This window comes from Camelina sativa, chromosome 4, assembly GCF_000633955.1.
Source record: "Camelina sativa cultivar DH55 chromosome 4, Cs, whole genome shotgun sequence".
Classification (NCBI taxonomy): Eukaryota; Viridiplantae; Streptophyta; class Magnoliopsida; order Brassicales; family Brassicaceae; genus Camelina; species Camelina sativa.
Genome location: NC_025688.1, coordinates 2,951,060 through 2,971,792, shown reverse-complemented (window position 1 = coordinate 2,971,792; position 20,733 = coordinate 2,951,060). Strand labels below are relative to the sequence as shown.

At 36.0% G+C, this 20,733-nt stretch overlaps 1 protein-coding gene across 1 annotated transcript; it reads right to left on the bottom strand.

The window, feature by feature from the left end:
• Window positions 4-546, bottom strand: LOC104783482 (SKP1-like protein 16; the record flags this gene model as incomplete). Its single annotated transcript, XM_010508632.2, has 1 exon — window positions 4-546. A coding segment is annotated over exon 1 (420 nt), but the record flags the coding sequence as incomplete, so codon positions are not given.

Sequence of the window (20,733 nt, the reverse complement as noted above, 5' to 3'; positions counted from 1 at the left end):
TGTGAAATCGCACTCGATGTTGAAGATCGTTCGAATCTCCTCTGGCGACATGTCTTTGATGTGATCTGCAACGCTCTGGCAAGTGAGATCGAGAAGGTCTTTGACGTTGAGATAGTTAGCAGCGAGAATGATTGAGAAGGTTGTTTCGATATCAATATTTTTCATGAACTCTACGTCCCAAGTCTTGAGCTCCTCCGCCTTGGCTTCCTCTTCCTTGGTTGAATCTTTATCATCGACGTGTTTCTTGCAATACTCGATGACCAGTGCGAGGATCTTACCAGTGACGTTCGCCAGCGGGATTGCTTTATCGGCGCAGTCATCGTCGATCATGTGCCCTATGATCTGCAATTTACGAGCCACCGCTTCTTCAATCTCGAAAGTTTCACCATCGGAGCTAGTCAACACAACCTTGTTCGAAGACATGTTGTTGTTTTTTTCTTTTGTGTGGCTAAACGAAAAAGAAGTTTTTTAGGAGATTTAATCAGAGATATTGAATGAGAGATCGAAGAAGGTATGATGATCGTCTCTCTATTTATCTGATGAGAAGAGTCGGTCAATTATTGAATTTAGGAATTAGGAAATATGATAATTTTTCCCTTTTTAATTTCCAAAGCAATAAGGAAAGGGTAATAAAATATCTTTATTTATAAAAATTCCTAAATTATTTTAAGGTCTTTAATCTTTTAACCCGTTGTCAAAAAAAAAAAAAAATCTTTTAACCCCAATTTTTTTTGGTGGAAGATAATTAATATAACCCCAATTATACTACACACATTGTTCTAATATAAATGTTATACAAATATTGTAATTTAATATTTTTGCAAAATATTCAGCTAAAGTTATATCTTAATATCTATACATCTAATATATATATATATTATTTTTTAACTATACATGTTTAAGAGCAATTGTTTTGTAAGATATTACGATTAATGCCATCACTTTAAAGGCAAAATATATTATAACCTCATTAAAGATATATTTGGAATAAGAATTATTTTTTTTTTGTCAACCAAAGATAAAATTAGAAAAAAAACTTCAAAATTGATTGTCAAAACGGAGGATAATAGTTTACAAATGAAATTTCAGAAACTAACGTACGTGAAAAACGAACAAGGCAGTCTGCCCGCGCACATTTGACTCACGCAGAATCCTAGTAAGAGAAAAAGAGGGAAATACAGCTCTGAGCAAACTGATATTGTCTAGTAGATTGGAAAAGGCCGGCCAATCTTCAGAAGACTGCACCATCGCGACTAGCTCCGCACAATCAGTCACAGAACACTGACAAACGAACCCGCCAACCAGGATAGACTCCATAACCCAAACAAAACATGTAACTCCAAGTGTATGTGGGAATAAGAAATACTTATATCCATTTTTCTAGAAAATCTTTATTATCTACTATATATCTATGTAACCCAACACAACAAAAACCTTTTTAACAAAGATTGTGCATTCAACAATTAATAATATAGATTTTTAGAACATAGTGTTAAGATTTAAAACTATGATTATGTTATGATTTTATCATATTTATTTGATTTTGTCTTTTAATTGCTTTGAATCATCGTATAATACATAAAGTTAAAAAAAAATTAAAAAAGAATTCTGCATATATTGTGATATAAATTTGTAAAAATGGATATATTTTACTCAATTATTAATAAGATGTGTGTTCCACATCGTCTACAATATTAGACATTAATTCAGTTATATTGTGACAAATGTAACAAATCAAAAAATGTTTCCATGTTATATTGTGAATGGGTTGTAAGACGGAATAACTTTGAATCAACAATAAAAAAAGTATAAGACAAGGGTTAAATCCTCGTTTTATTCAAATATAAATGGGAGACTTGCAAAATTAGACTCCTAACTTGAGTCAATTGCAATGTTAGACCCCCTTTTTTCTCTTTCTAACATTTCCCACTTTCTCCCTATTAAATCCTTGTCCATTCATTGTATTCACAAAATTGCCATTATTTCTGATTTATTTGAATTTCTTGCGAAAATGTTTATTACATTCATATCCTCATCTTCTTCTTTTATTTACGGTTGTACCACCGCCATCTATTTTCCAACAACCATGAACAACCAAATTTGAAGCTCTTAAAGATTCAACAACCTGAATTTGTAAGCTTAAATAACATCCAATGCTATGAGAACTTCATTTTCTTCCATCTCCTCTCCATTCTAATCCAAGAAAATTTGCAAGTGCATTTATCTTGTTATATGTCATGATTCTTGGATAGTGATTAAATTGGCGCTGGGTTTCTTCCGTGGTGACTTAAGACGACGTCCTCCGTGTTTGACATTGCGAACAACCACCGTAAGGTTATTTTCCAGTAGATTTCGTGATTTTCCTTGTGTTTTTGTCGAAATTAGATTTCATTTATTAGTCCAACCGTCATAATATCATGTAAAGTCTGCTATGTGGTCAGTTTTGCAATTTATCGAGTTTCGAGCCCGTAAACTAAAATTTTAGTCTCCTTAATTTCATTTGAAAACAAAAAAATATGGTTTAGATTGCATTATAATATTTCTAATGGATACTTTGTTTGTAGTCTACTAAGGTGTATTTTTGCAATTGACCAACTTCTTCACTTTTTAGTTAAGTCTGTGAGACGAAGTTTTCGCAGGATAATAAAATAGTAGACTTTTATAGTGGTTATTTTTGAAGTTGACCAAAATAGAAAAGCATTGACCGTAATATTATTTGTATAAAATTAACTAGTTGACTGCAAAAGAAGTCTACTAGTTAAAAAATTAAAATGTTGGTCAACCCCAAAAATGACCAGGACAGACTGCAAACGAAGTCAACATTTCTGGAGACTTTGTAAGTAGCCTAATTGGTGAAAGTCAAACTTGGTCAATTGCAAAACTAACTACAACGAAGTTTAATTTTTCTAGTTGACGGATATATGAAGTCTACTTGTTAGCTAGAAGTCTACTACAAAGTCAATGGTTTGGTCAATTGCAAAAATAACCAGTGTAGACTGTAGTCGAAGTTAACTTTTTGAAACTTTCTAAGAAGTCTACTCTTTTATATGTTATTAATTGCAAAACTGACCAAAAATTTAACAAAGGAAAACAACAAAAGAAGTCAACTATCATAGCAAACTTCATACGGTGTATGCATTATTAAATTGTAATTGCAAAAATAGACCACACAAAGTAGACTTCAAAGGAAGTATCTTCATAGAGCCTAGTTTATGTCTACAATGTTGAAATCAACATGAAGTACCCCTAATTTGAAAACCAATTTATTGCAAATTGGTGAATAATTTTAAAGATTTTTTTGTTGTATTCTTTGATATGTGGTATGTACTTGCTTCTGTATGTTTTTGTCTTGATTATGTATTATACATATGGAGAAATCAAGTTTTGGTTTTCATAGGCAGTTAGGTTATTAAATTAGACTTATTTAGGAAGTCAAAATGTTGGAGTTATCTGTAAAGTCTGTTCAATTGAAATAGTCTTTAATTGGAAATTTATAAAGATTTTTTTATTTTATTTTTTAGTGCGTACGTGTTATATCGGTTATGTACTTGCCTATGTATATTTTTACGATGATAATATATTTACTTTTTGATCAATCATGTTTTTGCTTTTCTTATGTTATTAGGCTATTGATTATGTAACTTGTTGCTTACTCTTTCAGGTAAATGGTGCAAGTACCTGTTGTTTTCGGGGTATGGCTGACGAGAAATGGGTCTTGGCATTTTGACATGGATGGATACAAAGGTGGGAGAATGTTTTTTTTGCGACACGGTTGTACATACGCTGAGCTTGTTGAAATGGCTGTAGAAGATTATTTGATTGACAAAGAAACAGAGATGGTTCAGTTATCTTATCCCTTAACAGATATGATGCTTCAGCAATTGCCCCAAGATACCCCTCCTGTCTATGTTACAAATGGCAGATCAGTTCAGAACTTGATAGATTTTAGTAGTAGGAATGTTGTTCGCCTTTGCGTCTCTACGCAGTGCATGGATGGACATCCAATTATGTTAAAAAACTCTCGTTCTGTTGACGATAGAGAGCCAACAGATGAATTTGGTAACGATGTAGATCCAGGTGCCGATGAGTGTGCAGATGAATGTGCAGAAGAACTTAATGAAACTGACCATACAGATGAGAAGCCGAAAGATGTTGATGACATGGATTTTGATTACAATGAGTACGAGAAATTTAAAGATGAAGATGACGATGGAGATGGAGATGACCTGGGACTAGATGCTGAAGAAGGGAAACCGTTTTTTGGTGGTATTCATGGACAGTTAAATAATCCTTGGATAGACCAACTGAAAGTAGGTCAATGCTTTGCATGCAAAGCTGACGTCATAACTGAGGTGCGTTTGACCGCGATTATGTTAAAATTCTCTTTCAAGATTAAGAAGTCCACAAAGTCTCGGTTGGTGGCAATATGATCTGTGCCAGGATGCACATGGAGGGTCGTAGCCACTGTGAAGAATGATCCAAACACTTTTTGGGTCACCAAATATCTGAATGTGCATACATGTTCTATTGTGGACCGCGTAACTAACCGTAAGCGTTGCACCTCAAAATATATTGGGAGGCTTTTCATCGACCGGGTAGGAATAGTAGATGGTGTTGTCCCACAACATATAGAAGATTCAATGAGGAGATGACCTAATGGATATGTATTTCGTACTAGTAGAAGAAGAACAATAATCCGTTTACATTAGAGTTAATAAAGAGGATCCCACAAAAAATATATGGATAGTAGCCCATCATCAGAGTTAAACAAAAAATATAACTACAAGAACAAGAACTCTACATGCCTATTGGACAACCAGATCAAAAGAAGTATAAAAGTTTACTTCAATCAGATGTCTACTAAGCTTTCGCTGAACGCTATTGTTTATAGAAGACTACAAGTAATTAATATTTTAATAACTAACTAATGAGAAACAAACAAGTGTAAAAATAATCATAGCAACGATTCTTCCACAAGTACTTTAAGCATCGGTTCTCTCTCTTTCTCTCTCTTTCAGTATTATTTTTTAATTTTAATAAAAAAAAGATTTTTGTTAAATGTACCACATTCCCCGAAAAACTTTCTAAATCTGCCACATTTTATATTATTTTATGTTGTTTCTCGGTTTCCGACAGCAGAAGAGAGAGAGTATCGGCGGGATCTGATAGTAGTTAAAAAAGCACTTTGTTGGTATTTATTGAAACTCTGTAGATGCCTTAGCATTAATTGTGGACAAAAGGATGAAAAACTGTTTTAGTATTGAGATGTTAGGTGAGGGACATGTTTGGTGAGGGACAAAGTTAAAAGAGATACAATTGTTTCGTTTTTTGGTTTCAGGAGTGAGAGATCGTGGACGAAGTCGTCGCAATTAATGGGAAAGATTGAGTTTCGAAAGTGGTATAATTGTTAGAAAACTTAGAAGAAAAAAATATAACTACGAAGAAAACTTAGAAGAATATAACTACGAGAACAAAAACAATAATCTGTTTACATTAGAGTTAATAAGGAGGATCCCACAAAAAATATATGGATACCGCCCATCATCAGAGTTAATCAAGATATATCCCACCCACAAAATAACAAGATCCCCCAACAGAAACAAAACATCATCCTAATAAGTCATACATAATTAAAAAGACTTTAAATTATGGAAACAAGTTCTTAGTTAGTCTCAAATTGGGGGAGGATCATAGAGCCCAAATTCTTCAGTGTAATTCTGCTCATTTGGTCCACGACACTCAATCTCGTGAAATAAGTCACAAGCCAGCTTCTCTCTTATCCATGTGATGTTTGCATCGCATAATGTAGAAGGAAACGGTAGTCCGAGTGCATGACATTCTATGTACTTTAATGTAAAAACACCACAGTCACCTGGCCTCTTATTCAGAGGCACTTCCGTTGTGTCACGCTCGTGGGTGAACTTCTCGTACGAGTACATTTGTTTGTGGTCATGACTGGCTAACTCCCGCAGCACATACGGGACCATCACAACTATCGGCTGAACTGCAGTCGCAAGCTCATCATCGGTTGAACAACTGGGAATGCTGTCCCAGACCACGATGTGTCTCATTGGAATTGATATCCACAAAGCAACCCAAGGCTGAGATTTAACGTTTAGCGGCGCGTATAAGTCGTCCACTTCCAGACCACACTGTTTGTTAGACTGAGCATACGGTGGATACTCACCTGCGTGGTAGCTGAAGGAACCGGCCGACAGAAATTTTCCAGATCCATAAGCATTCGGCTCAGATTTGACAAAGTCAAAGTACTTCGTCTTCCACAGATGAGTGAACATAACGTCTAGGAAGGCAACTCTATTCGATCTAAACCTCTCAGGATGTTGTGTGTATCGATGTCTCAATAGATTCAAACCCGTATCCAAGTGCTGGATAATCACATGGATTGAAAAAAACGAAGTTAAATAGTATTGAAGACTGTCAACATAAATCTTACAAGAAGTTTACTAATAGACTTACCGAATCTCGTAGCCACACTGTTCTTGTCTGCAGTTCTTACCACCAAAGACAACATCGAGATTTGTTTGGAACCTTGTTCCTGTACGTCCTGCGGAGGAAGAATGATTTGGAAACATATAAGTTACTAGAGTCTCAAAACATAGAATTTTGAAACATAACATAAAAGGTAGTAGACTTACAGATCTTTCTTTAAGAAGTCAAGCAAAACCTTCTTCATCTCCTTGTCTGCTTTATCAAAGAGATTGTATGTTTACGTATTTGACTTACAACCCATGATAGTCTTGGCTGTGTTATCACCAACGAATGGAGAATGCGGACTTGACGCTAATCTCTTAACCCTTTCAGCCTTGCCCTGTGCCGCAAGCATAACAGCTTCAACCCGTGGTTTTTGCTTCTTAGCTCTGGCAGTGTAGTCGGTTGCTGTTCGATTTCTGTGAGAAGGAACACAGGTGGGTCTGAATCAGTGTAAGATGATTTAGAGCTGCCCACCTTTGGCACCTTCCTATCCGTACGAGTAACAGATGGAGAAGGGTTCAGGGTCAGCAAATTCCGATTTAAAAGTTACATGATCATTGATGTAAACAAATAAAATAAAAGCTGCAACATATGTTTAAAAGTCTCGAATAAAACAAACAAAGACAACATGATTCAGAAGTCTACTGCACATAATGAAGTCTATTCGATATACTTGTTATTTTGTCTGCGAAGTTGACAACTTCTATAAGTCTATTTTTTCTTCGCCTTGTACTTGGTATTGTGTTTGTGAGGAATCGTAGTAGGAATTTTCAAGTGTTCAGAACTAACCATATCAGTGGTTTTTTTGAGTGATAGACTCTTCCTCTTCAGCAGTAGCTTCAGGAGCCTTCTGTTCCTTTGGGTTGGTATCGACATCTGACGTATCAGTTACATCTCCCTTCATTTTGGAAAGATCCGAAGCCAGGCTTTCCACCTTCTTATTCAGCATGTCAAACTTCAAATCGCAACCGCTTAATCCATCCTTCATCTCTTGAATCAGAGCTGCTCCCCACATGCCGAGCTCATATTTAAGGGAATCCAAGATATTGATATCCAAGGCACTTGGTTTATCTGGACAGTGCCTCTTCCCAGTTGGTTCATCAAATGTACCGTCTCTCTTCTTCTCACCCTTTTCCTCCACCTTCATCTTCGCATTTTTGGATTCATGAATATCGTCCGTCTCCCACAAGCCTCTCCCCCACTTCCATGGACCAAACTCCCCAGTCAATGCTTTCAAAATGTTATCAATTTTGTCATCTGCTTCATCCTCTTCCCAAACAGGGCTACTCATGCCACCAATGGTCTTGAAGTGATTAAAACGAGTCTATAATTGATATAAAACAGTATAATTGTTCAAATCCAACACTAACGGTGTTTCTTATAAACAAATCTAAGATAGTAGATAGTCTCATATGCGTACATGTTTTAGAATTCCCTCTTTGACATATTTTCTACCGCGGGAACCGCCGTAGTAAGCAAGCAACGGTGGATTTGGTTTATTAGGCAACCAGTCACCAAATTCCTTACCAAAATACGGCATAGATTCGTATACCCAAATCTGCAGAGGTTTGACAAATACGTCTATATGGTAACTCTTCCCCATGGATAATCAGGAAATGCATCTAAATCCATGAATAGCCTAGCCATATTTAGACGGGTGGGCATTGAGGATTTTCTAGCTTCTATAAAACCAGCATAGATGGCTAAATAACCCAACCTAATACGATCTACTCTATCCCAGTCGTAAGCATGCTTACATGCTGCGACGAGTTGATCAATACTCGGACCAATGTCTAAACTGACTCCAAGCTTCTCCCAAAACTCTTCCATCTCGTTTGTAACATCAACCTGTGGTTGCTCCAAGGACTCGACATCTTCACAGTTAAGTCCAGTGATGGTTTCAAACTCATTCAAAGAAAATCTTAATGGGTTAGACCCAACCAGACTCCATATCTCGTACTTTTTGTTTCAGACTAGCTGAAAGCTGAACATATAGTGAGCCAGTCTGGAAGCCCATTCAAATTTGAGAAGGTTAAAATGTAAGAAGACACCCAGTCGAGAGTTACAAATCTCATCCCATTCATCTTCTGCGAGAGCTTCGTACAGTTCATCAAACAGCTTCGTATCGTTGATAATGAGGGTCGATGCTTACGGAAACGGCTCCTCTCCATTCGTGAAAAACCTCAGAGGAAATTTTATAGTGTTCGCCTCCTCCATTCTGCAAAATAAGATTAGGTTTGGCGGGGAATTAGAACACGAGAGATTGAGATAGAAGAAGACAAACACGATTAGTCTACATTGAATTGAAAAGGAAGTCTACAGTCAATTTGAAAAAGAAGTTAACCTTCAGTTTAATCGAATATGAAATGGCGGCGAAGATGTTGCGGCGAAGATGAAGCGACGGGGTTGAAGAATACAGAGTTCGGCGAGATCTGGTACAAAAACATTAAGCGAAGTAAGCAAAAAGACAATCCGAAAGATAGAGATTCAAGTTTAACACAAAAACATATGTGAAATCAACCATTAGTGATAAGCGAAATATATCTTAGATAAGCGGAAGAGGAAAGATGACAAGAAAATGAGCAAGACGGAATTAGAGATAACAAATATTGTTATCTCGGTTTTTAGGTTGTATAAAATTATAATAATTATAATAATCTCGGTTTTATAAAACCAAAACCGTTTTATTCGAAACAGTATCGGAAAATTATAAAGAACCCAATTAAAACCGGATCCCGTTTATCGGTAAACCAATTCCCGCTTATCGGTAAATTAAACATATATATATTACCGCCAACTAACGTCAATTCAATTTATACCTTGTAATGATTATGTTGACGAATTCCCTGGCAGACTTCTCCACGGGAAACTGAACCGTCTGCAAACCCATCAAATCAAATTAAAACTTGTACTGATATGCTGTAGACTTATCAAGAAGACTTCTTCTTGGGAAACTGGAACGTACTTTAAAATGCAAATCTATCTAATCAACCAAATTAATACATCGTTAACTTCGATGAACCTGTTTCTATGGTATATGTTCACTTATAAGCGTGAAATGAAGTTCAATAGAAACTTTCTAATAATTACCCAACCGTGAATGTTAGAATTCTACACTTATAAGTTAAATAAAACGAAGTGATATAGAGAAGTACCCAACCGTGAACAGTCTCCAATTCCTCGTGGCTGTGATGATTTATAATGACCGTTCTAATGAAACTTAAAGACTTTCAATCACCAATTCTCTGTTGTGAGGATGAACTACATACTATTTTTTAAGAGAAAAGAAATGATTTACTAATAACTTTTTTGGTTGCAATTTTAAAATAATCACAAGGCCCAAGGCTTGGGTTATATATATGAGACAAAGCGGTTGAAATGAACAGTTACATATAATTAATTAATAATTCAAATCGTCGCGTCGTAAAAAATTAATGAGCAGACTTCATTGCCTGACTTCTTTACACAGATTAAGGAGTAGACTTCATAATCTTAATTTCTCGACAATATGTAAACAGTAGTAGAAGTCAACTGTAATTGAAATCAAGGAACTCATCCAAATATTACAGAAAATGAAGCAAGTTCACAGATTACAGTCATAAATACGCCATTCAAACAAACTGACACGATGAAGAAAAGTTCACAGATTTTAGAACTTAATTGAAAGATCTACGAAACCAAAGAGATTAATACAACAATGAGGATTATACCGGCGATTAAAACATTCTCGACCACCCCCTTACACGACGAACTGACAGACGTAATTCTTTCATCTGATCTTTCACCTTGCCTAGCTCCTGCTGAACTCATAGCATTTCCTCATTTTCCTGGATGGCTGTAATAGAATCCCTTTGTTCAGCAAGTCCACCTCTCATTGCTTGAAGTTCTTGCATAATAGCCTCATCCCACCATTTCATAATATGGTTCTCTTCATCCTATACCATAGAAATAAATATGCCATAAGAATATTATCTATATTCAAATAATAATTATACCAAACAAATAAACCACCAGACAATCTAACAACCTCATTGTTATTGCATCCAATGAAAATTCTTCCAGAATTGTCGGCTGTGGTGGAACATTTCATAACGGTTTTCCTTCCGCAGAAACATTTGTCAGGAATTCCAACTGTCAGGCCAAGAAAGTTTACTTCTGGTGGACCTTCGCTCCATACTTGCAAAGAATTAGAAGATGGCTGAGTGTAGCTATGTAACCCCATATCTGTGTGCAAAATGAACAAAAGACGATGAGAACATATATATTTACAAACAAAATTAGCTAAAGCGTTACAAAGATGAGAATATTTACGAACAAAATTAGCCGACGATAAACCAATAAATACTTATCTGAGATGTCCTTGAGATTCGAAGAAGAGAAAGGATGAGAATACAATCTGAATTTCCGAGAACAACAATATCGTAATTTTGAGAGAGAAATTTTGGAGAGAGAGAGATCACGTAAAAACTAGGGTTGACCTACAGGAAGAAGTATATATATCGTTAAATTATCCAGTTAGGTTAAAAACAATGAATCGATACGCATTCAGTTAGGTTCAGCTATCAGTTTGGTTAAATTATCGGTATTAATATAATATTAATAGTTGATAGCATAAGAAAGTCAACCACAAATAGTCCACAGAGAAGTCTACTTAAGCAAAACCCTAAATCATATAATTTAAACCTAATCAGCCTTTTCTCCCTTAATTTGACTCGTTTATAGGTAAATTTATTTTATTCCAATGCAGAAAGTCTATGTGGTTATTATTTGGTCAGTAGGTTTATCGAATTAGTTTTTTATAATATTTTTAATTAAAATTTAAACTATAATTAAGGAGTAGACAAATTGTTATGTCTTCTAGTTGACGTTAATTTGTAATCAACCTTATAGAAATCTATTGCAGACTTCTCCGGGATACATCTGTCATTTCGGCTTGTATTTTTTGTTTGGTCGTAAGGGAGTCAACTGTAATTTCAATACCCTTAGTGGTTATGTTTCTCAAATATCGAATATGGGGTCTACTATTGCATTCAATGCCAAATAAAGGTTTACAAAATACAATTGTCCCAATATAAATTATCATTCGCATATATGCGGCTTCAATATCATTTAAATAACACCCCAATCCTATAATCGGTACAGTCAACTACATATGCATCAAGTTACAAATCATGTTTTGTGAAGAAGACTTAGTGTCAATTGTAATGGTGTGGTATAACCATATAGGGCACCCATTTGCTTTTAGAGCCAGTTAACCAAAAATATTATATTCTCCTTAATGCTCATTAAGATTTTTAGAGAATATAATATTTGTTTATTCTAAGATCTGAATTTTTCTGAAATTTTTTATATACTTTTATAATTAATAGGAATAGATGATGAAGTAAATACTTATAAATATTAAAAGATATAAATCATGATGTCACAAAAAAACTAAAATCTAAATTTATATAATAATAAAAATTGGAAAAAATCTCAGTTCTATATTTTCATTTTCTAGAATATATCATCATTTTAAAAATATCTATTATGATTGTATTGTTCATCATATTTATTCATATTTTTCATCATAACTCTTTGTTGTAATAGTTGAGTCTTTCAAAAATAGTTGTGTTTATTTAATAATATATTTCTTTTTAATTATATATACTTTCGCCTCATCTCAGATATTTGCTACCAACTATTTGTGATTTGATAAATAATTTTTTTTTCATTTTATGAAGAATTTAAATAGTTCGTATTTCAATAACTAAAGTTATTATATACTATAAACTTTTTAATTTAACATATATTATTTCACATTTAAAGAAAATTTTAAAAATAATTAATTTAACAAAAAAGCTTTGAAATGATTATAGTAATGTAAAAGTTTTAATTAGCTTTAAATATGCATTATACAATTGTATTTCTCTATTTTTACTTTTCATTCAATATCTTCACTTCAACAAATCTTTATCATATTTTTTTGTAAAATCTATATTTATTTTTTATTAATAATCGTTCAAAATAGTTCTGGCAAAGTTATGTCAATTTATTATGATTTTTTTTAGCAGTACCTCCTTTATGAGAGTGCTCTTTATCGTATTATTTTTTCATCGGAATTTTTCTTTTTTGTGGTTGCATTTTTTACTAATTACTAATTACTGTTATAACCGTTTTATATGTTAGAACAATTGTCGCGTCTTAACTCTTATGTATTTTTTTTTCTTTTATCATATAATTTAAATGTATACATAGACATAGACATATCATATATATTATCTCACATCGAGTGTAATTAAATGCTCTCATATTTTCATAAATAATTATATATGATGAAAAATACAGTACTACATTATTTTATATGAAAACATTGACTTATATAAAGTATACCGTTTTTTCTCTCTCGCCTTAGACGATTGCGTACAACTACCGTTCCTAGCAAAACCTCTTCGTCCTCATCGTTTCCGGCCGGCGTTGGCTTTTCTGGCGTCTATCGGCCCCCTTTCCTGTTGTTTATGTGAAATACAGTTTTGCACCAGAATCCCTTAACTTCATTAATGAATTGCAAGTGTTTTTTATAGTGTCTTACAAAGTACATAACTGACTCAAACGAGGAAATAGGAAACAACTATGATCACTAACCCAACTAAAGCCACTTGACTCTAACTGCAACATTGACTCAGTAAACAACATAACTGAAGCAAATGATTAGCAAAGCAAAAGACAAAACAGAACAAACTAAGATAGACTCCAACAAACCCTCCCTTGAACTTAACTCTCCGAGAGATTCAGTTCACTCAATGTGATCATTCCAAATGCTGCTCTAGCATTCTGAAAAGTTGCTAGCTTCAATGTTTTAGTCATCGCATCTGCAAGTTGCGACTTCGTGTTCCAGTAGACGAGCTTGATAACTCCTCGCCCAAACGGAGAATAAGAGTTTACAAATAAAATTTCAAAAACTAACATACGCGAAGAACGAGCATGACAGTCTGCCCACTCATTTGACTCACGCGGAATCATGGTAGGGTAAAAAGAGGGAAATGCAGCTCTGAGCAAACTGAAATCGTCTAGTAGATTGGAAAAGGTCGGCCAATCTTTAGGAGACTGCACCATCGCGACTAGCTCCGCACAATCAGTCTCAAAACATTGACAAACGAACCCCCCAGTCAGGATAGACTCCATAGCCCAAACCAAAGCATGCATGTAACTCCAAGTGTAAGGGGAATAAGAAATACTTATATCCATGTATCTAGAAATTAAAATCTTACAATTTATTATCTACTATATATCCATGTAACCCAACACAACTAAAACCTTTTTAACATAGATTGTGTTGCTTATTTAAATCCATAAAGAGCTTTGTGTAGCTTGTAAACCATTTCTTCTTTTTCTGGGACTTCATAACCTTGAAGTTGCTCCACATATACCTCCTCTTCTAGTTCTCTATGCAAGAATGCAGATTTAACGTCTAATTGATAAACTCCCCATCCTTTGTGTGCCGCTACAGTAAGGATCATTCTCACAGTATCCATTCGAGGTACGAAAGAAAAGACTTTTGTGTAATCCACTATATTCTCTTGAGCATAACCTTTCACAACTAACCTCGCTTTGAACTTAGCCACCTCTCCAAGCTCATTAAGTTTGGTCTTGTAGACCCACTTAACTCCAATTGCTTTGGCTCCATCCGGTAATGTGGTGAGAGACCACGTCTGATTTTTCTCAATGGAACCCATCTCTATGTCCATCGCCTCTTTCCACTTTTGATTTTTAGCTGCTTTTTGGAAATGTGTGGGATCTGAAATAGTCATAAAAGCGAGATAGTCAACATTCAACACGTCAACCTTCACCATGTTGATTTCTTCCTCTGTATCATATAGTTCCTCCCCCAAAGTGTAATCAGCAGCCCATACTGGTGGCCTACGAACTCTAGTTTCTCCAACTTGAGGCTGAACTAATTGGTTTTGATCATTAACTTCAACATTTGCATCATTCGCTACATCTTCTGCCTCATTGTCATCACCTTCTTTATTCATCTCCCCAGTGTCATTGTTCTCCAACTCAAGCTCAACATCCTGTTCAGCCGAATGATTTTTCTCTCAAGTCCATTTCATTTCTTCTTCAAAGATCACATCACGACTGATGTGAATTCTTTTCTCCACTGAATCATACATCTGGAAAGCTTTAGACTCACTGCTGTAGCCTAATATGACACACTTCACACTTTTGTCATCAATTTTGGCTCGCTTGACAACTGAAATGTGAACGTGCCCCACACAACCGAAGATCTTGAAGTACCCTACTGATGGCTTCTTGTCACTCCATTCTTCCTCCAGAGTTTTGTCTTTCACAGCCACAGTAGGTGATCTGTTAAGAACATGATTTGCCCATTGTACAGCTTCAGGCCAGAACAATCATGGGATCTCTTTCTCTCGCAGAACTGTTCTCACCATGTTCATGATGGTTCGATTTTTCCTCTTAGCTACTCCATTCTATTGAGGAGTGTATGCAGTAGTCAGCTGCCTCAAGATCCCATGCTTGTCACAGAACTCCTTAAATTCTCTAGAATTGTACTCTCCACCTGATCTAATCTGTAGCATTTTATGAACATTCGAGTTTGGTTTTTCAACAAATGCTTTGAATAACTTAAAATGATGCAGAGCTTCTGATTTCTTTAAGGCAAAATAGATCCAAGTTTTCCTAGAGAAGTCATCAATAAAACTGATTAGGTACCTCTTCTGATTGTTTTGAAGAGGAGTAGTCGGACCACACAAGTCCAAATGAATGAGTTACAGCTTTTCGGTTGCTCTCCATGTGCTTTGTTTAGGGAAAGACACCCGATGTTGCTTCCCTTTCACACAGGCTTCGCATGTAGCTTTGACTTGTTGAATCTCTGGCAAGCCCATGACCATCTTCTTGTTGTGTTGAGTGAGTAGACCGCTGTAGCTTAAATGACCATAACGGTGATGCCACACTTCTGTTCTGTTAGAGACATCAACTTGCAGACATTGACCTTTTTCTCCCTCACCTTCACTTCCACATGTTTCAGCTATCAACACGTACATCCTGTTTGCAGTCACGATGGACTCAGGTATCTTTCCTCTTGTTGGATAGAAAATGCTACACGTCTTCTGCTTTCCTCCCTTGAATAGCACATCCAACCCCTTTTCTTGTAACTGTCCAACATTCAACAAATTGTTCCTTAACTAAGGAATATAGTAAACGTCACTTACAGCATATGTTACTCCTCCAAACACAAACTTCACCACACCTTTGCCAACAACATTCAGCTTATGGCTGTCACCAAGCTTCACATGGTGAGTGAAACTTGTGCCCAGCTCCGAGAATATCCCCTTATCTCCACACATGTGATTCGAACACCTAAAATCCACGAACCACACATCACTCTGTTGTGCTTTAAGAAGCTCCACATAAGCCATTGAAGCTTGGTGCCTTGTTGCTTCACTTTGGACCAGAATCCCGTAACTTCATTAATGAACTGCAAGTGCCTTTTATAGTGGCTTACAAAGACAGAACTGACTCAAACAAGGAAAAAGGAAACAACTATGACCACTAACCCAACTAATGCCACTTGACTCTAACTGAAACATTGAATCAATAAACAACATAACAAAAGCAAATGAAACGCAAACCAAAACACCAAACAGAAAAAAACTAAGATAGACTCCAACAATTTATTTTCTCTAAACTATTGTTTTGTACAGTTCTAGTTTCAAATAACATCGGCACATAGAGTTTATGGCTATTTGGTTGAAGATTGTTGTGTTTCATCTATTTTCTCTCTTCAAGAGTTTTCCTTTCTGAATATGATCCGACAAGAGAATCGGAGTGTTGGCGGCGTCTCTTCATCATGGATCCAGCCAGGCGGCTTCCGTAGTTTCAAGTTTGAAACTGTTCATTTCCACCATCGATGCTTCATTCCTTCACACAACAATCTATGCAAATCGTGTAAGGGTAATCAAACCCAGATTTGGGATCCAGGAGTATCCTATATTGGGTTTGAAGATGATGGTAATGAACTGCGGCTTAGTCGCTTCAATATAAGATATGTTACACTCTTCTCGGTGAGGATCTCCGATGGAGGCCATCAATTCCCGAAGAAGCCAACGATTCTCGCTCATGGTATTGACATACTCATCTCAAGGAGTCTAGGAGATGGCAGTGCTCTCTCGAAGGTTTTAACAAGTTTTAGAGATGTGGAGGCTCTCTTCGGAAGGGAAGGTGAAAAGGTAAGATTTGGGGTAAATCTCATCACCAAAACTGGAAGTCTTTTTCTCACAACGTTCCAAAGGAATAGTCAATATCAAAACTACAATGTTTACTTCAACGAGACATGTGAGAGATATACATGGATAAGAAAACCAAAGAATCTTCCAAAGGAACACAGTGAAATCTTGCTGATGATTTCAAGGAAGATACACGATCCAGATTCATCTCATACAACTTTGAATTTACATTTACTATTCAAAGAAATGCTAAAGGCATTTTGGAGTTTCAGCAGCAAGCTGATAGCCAATAAAAAGTATGTGAAAGAGAGACGTAACAAACTATTTCTGTTAGCCTATAAATCTAAAGATAGCATGGTTACTCTCCACTCACTACAACAAATATGGGTATTAATAGCAGACGATTAATGTTATGATATGGTTATTATAGCGTTTTCATGAATGTTATTAAAAGAGACGCTATAATAGAGGGGCTATATACGATAGCATTTCTGGGCTGGTGATATCGTAGGGTATCCTTTAATAGCATATATAAATTGCTATATTACAATATTTAATAACACATATATCGTGCTATATTTAAATATATAATAGTACTTTTTGCCTGCTATATGTACGGTAAACGTAGCTATCTTTTCTTGCTATGATTTAATTTTTAGTAGCTCTTTCTAATGCCATTTAATTATTTATCTTAGCATCGGTGTTGAGCTATTTGTATCTGAGTTGTAGCTTTTATTATGTGCTACTAAGTGAGTGTACAATGACTTCATCTGCCTGCTATAACGATCAATTAGGTTGGTCTTCTAATTACTATTAACCGTTCCCTATACAGCATATTCAAATGAAGTTACAATTTGAAAGTATAGAAACCTGTGATAAAGCTGAAATTGTATTCCAGAATAGAAAATATCAAACATTGTTGTGATACACAAATAGCATACGATCCAATTTCATAAATCCCAAACAAATAACACAAGTCTCATTTGCCACAACAACGAAAGTAGAAAATCATACGGTTCTTACTCGACATCAAATGATGAAAATTTTTTCTTCAGGTCATGCTATAGTGGTACCAATAGCATCCTCCATACACTCAATAGCAGAATTAGGCCTCCAAACCTTTGCATCAGGCACCTTGACTACATCAATCCACACACGGACTGCATTATGACCCAAGGGAACAAAGTGCACTAACTCATCTGGGTTGTTTGAAGACCAGCGTCCTTCTGCAACAACCCTATTCTGACCAGTAATGTCCAGCAGTCTGCACTTCTGATCCTCCTTGACAATCCGTTTCGAAGAAGTATGCTGCATCGTATAAATAATATGCAAGGTTTACCAAAGGCATCAGTGCTAACGATCATAACATATTTTATAAGTAACAAAACGTTGAAATTTACCTTCTGAGATGAACTTGAAGGAGATTGTGAAAGTGGTTTTGAACTCTTCACAGGAGCTGCTGGAGTGAGTATTTGTGACTGCGTGCGAGGAGATGTTGTAGCTGGTGCCTCTGTACTTGAATCATCGATTAAAACTCTGTTGAATGGTCATGCTACAAACGACTTCAAAGAGTCATGAAGATTTGAGAGTTCTTCTGTTGGCTGCCAAAGAAATGGCTCAGGTTCATTAACCGAATCCACAAAAACTTTAATGGCATTTGGTCCAAGAGGAAGGCCATTCACCAAAGCTTTGGGATCACGAGTCTGCCAATGGCCTTCAGTAACAAGTTTATCATCATTTGATAGCCAATGTAGAAGTTTGCACTTGTTCATGGAAATTGTACTTGGTCTCTGTTAAACAAAATAAGTCCAATATAGAAAAATATTATTAGATTTAAGAACACTAAAACGTAGAGATCAAATCCTAAGTACAATCAATCAGATTAAGAAAACATTACCTTAGGCGGAATGTCTTCTGGTCCTAACTCCTGCTCAATAGCATCAACACAATCTTGAGGCCACGCAATAGTTTCTCCTACAGCTTGACCAATACTAAACATATTTGCCGCAGGTCTCCAAAGGAATGCATCTTCTTGAAAAGCCGTCTCAACCAACACCTTCACTGAATTAGGGCCCAATGGTACATTGTTGATGAAGTCCATGTGATCAAAATACAGAATACAACCCTCGGNAGATACTTAGGCTGCGGTTTTTGGTTTACACTCTACAAAGATAAATAATAGTTAGAATTTGTTAACCAATCAGTGAACAACCTCAGCAAATCTCATTATATATTAACACTTACTCTTGGTGCTGAATGTTCACCAACTTCGGAAAATTGACGCTGTAAAATTAGAAGGAATGTAATTAGTTACCATTTTCTTAGGCTATTAATCCAATGATACAAACTTACAGACTTACATGACTATTCAGTTTCGCAAGAGCATCTTGTAATTCATTGACCTGCTGCTGCAACTGAATTTGGGTCTGTTGCATTTGAGTCACATACTTGCTTTTCATCTGGAAACAGGCAAGTTTGTTCATACTCATTCTTCTACCCATTGCCCTCAGGCGTCCGGTATTGTCAGGTCCCAATATCTGAGCAAGAGTGTCTTCTTTTGGGTTTGATGATGATGATGATGGAGCATCAGACATAACAAACTCATTTGCTATTTCCTATTAAATGTCGGACTTATGTTTATAGAGGTAAATTAGAATGAAAAACATAGAAGAGAGGATCATAAAAGAATGACTTACAATCTTTGCAGCAACATCCGTGTTCACTGCTGTCCCATCCTTTTTAGTTCGTGACTTGACCCACACATTCAGTCTAGTCACTTCATATGTGCTATCTTTTCTCTGCGTAATAATAACACACATTCAGTGACATTAAGAAACCATTGTCAGAACTGGTGGCCAAAATATATTGATATTCACTGAGTGACACTTACTAAATCTTCGGCCAATCTAACCAATCCTTTACGGCTATATGTGTGAGGAATCTGCTTACGTCTTCTTTCCTTGTATGAATCACTAACAGCCTATATAAAAGTATTAGCGCATTAAATGTTGGAAATAAATTAAGTACAAGTTAGTACCTTAAAATCTGGACTAGTCTTCTCTTTGACAAACTTCCTCCACTCTGCCGTAGGAATATTGTCTGGTCGCAGCTTCATTCTTTCTACGTTGTTCGGAGCTTTCCTAATCTGATTAACCAAACATGACTTAGATGCCCTCCATAAACATCCCATCTGCTTTAAAATAGCCGCTTTCTCATATTCTCCATCTAGTTCAAACAGTATATACGATAAAGCAAAAAAAAAAAAAAAGATAAGAGTATTTAGAGAAAATTAATTGTGATTGTGACTGAAATTAAAATACCTGAACAGATTTCCATAGAACTAACTGTCTTCAGCTCCTCACCAATTTTCCTCCAATCATCTGTCACAACAGGAACATATTCTCTTACCAAGGGACCTAAGTAGGAAGACAACTTAACCGATCCTTCTCCACACGGTTCTCCAAATTCAGTGAACTATACTTTTATTCGTGTATTAGGATCCTTGGCAATATCTTTCATCTTTGTTGGTCCTCTGTGTTTTGTAGTCTGGGGGGGGGACCGTATCAGTAGCATCTTCAAAGACAGCAGCTGACTCTTTATCGCCTCCTTGTTCTCTATCGTCCGTATCAGCTTCAGACCCAACCATATGCCTATCCAGAACATTCTGATCCGGTTGTGGTTCATCAACCTGTGTGTCTTGAGGCTGTGTGTCATGTGGATATATGGTACCAACGAATTCAGGTTCTTCTTCTTGTACATTGGTCTTTCTTTTCCTTGCACCCTTTTCCCCTTAACCCCCATCTGCTACGTCTGTAAAACTAAAAGGGAAACTCAAATATAGACTCAAAGACAAACTAAGTATACAAAAACAAAAAATATAACAGTCATGCGAAATTAATCAAATATAGACTCAAATGAACGCGATCACACAAAAATCCTTCACAATCATCTTTGACATTTTGAGCCTCATCTGCTACGCCTTCTAGAGTCATATCAATATCCGAAGGTAATGGTC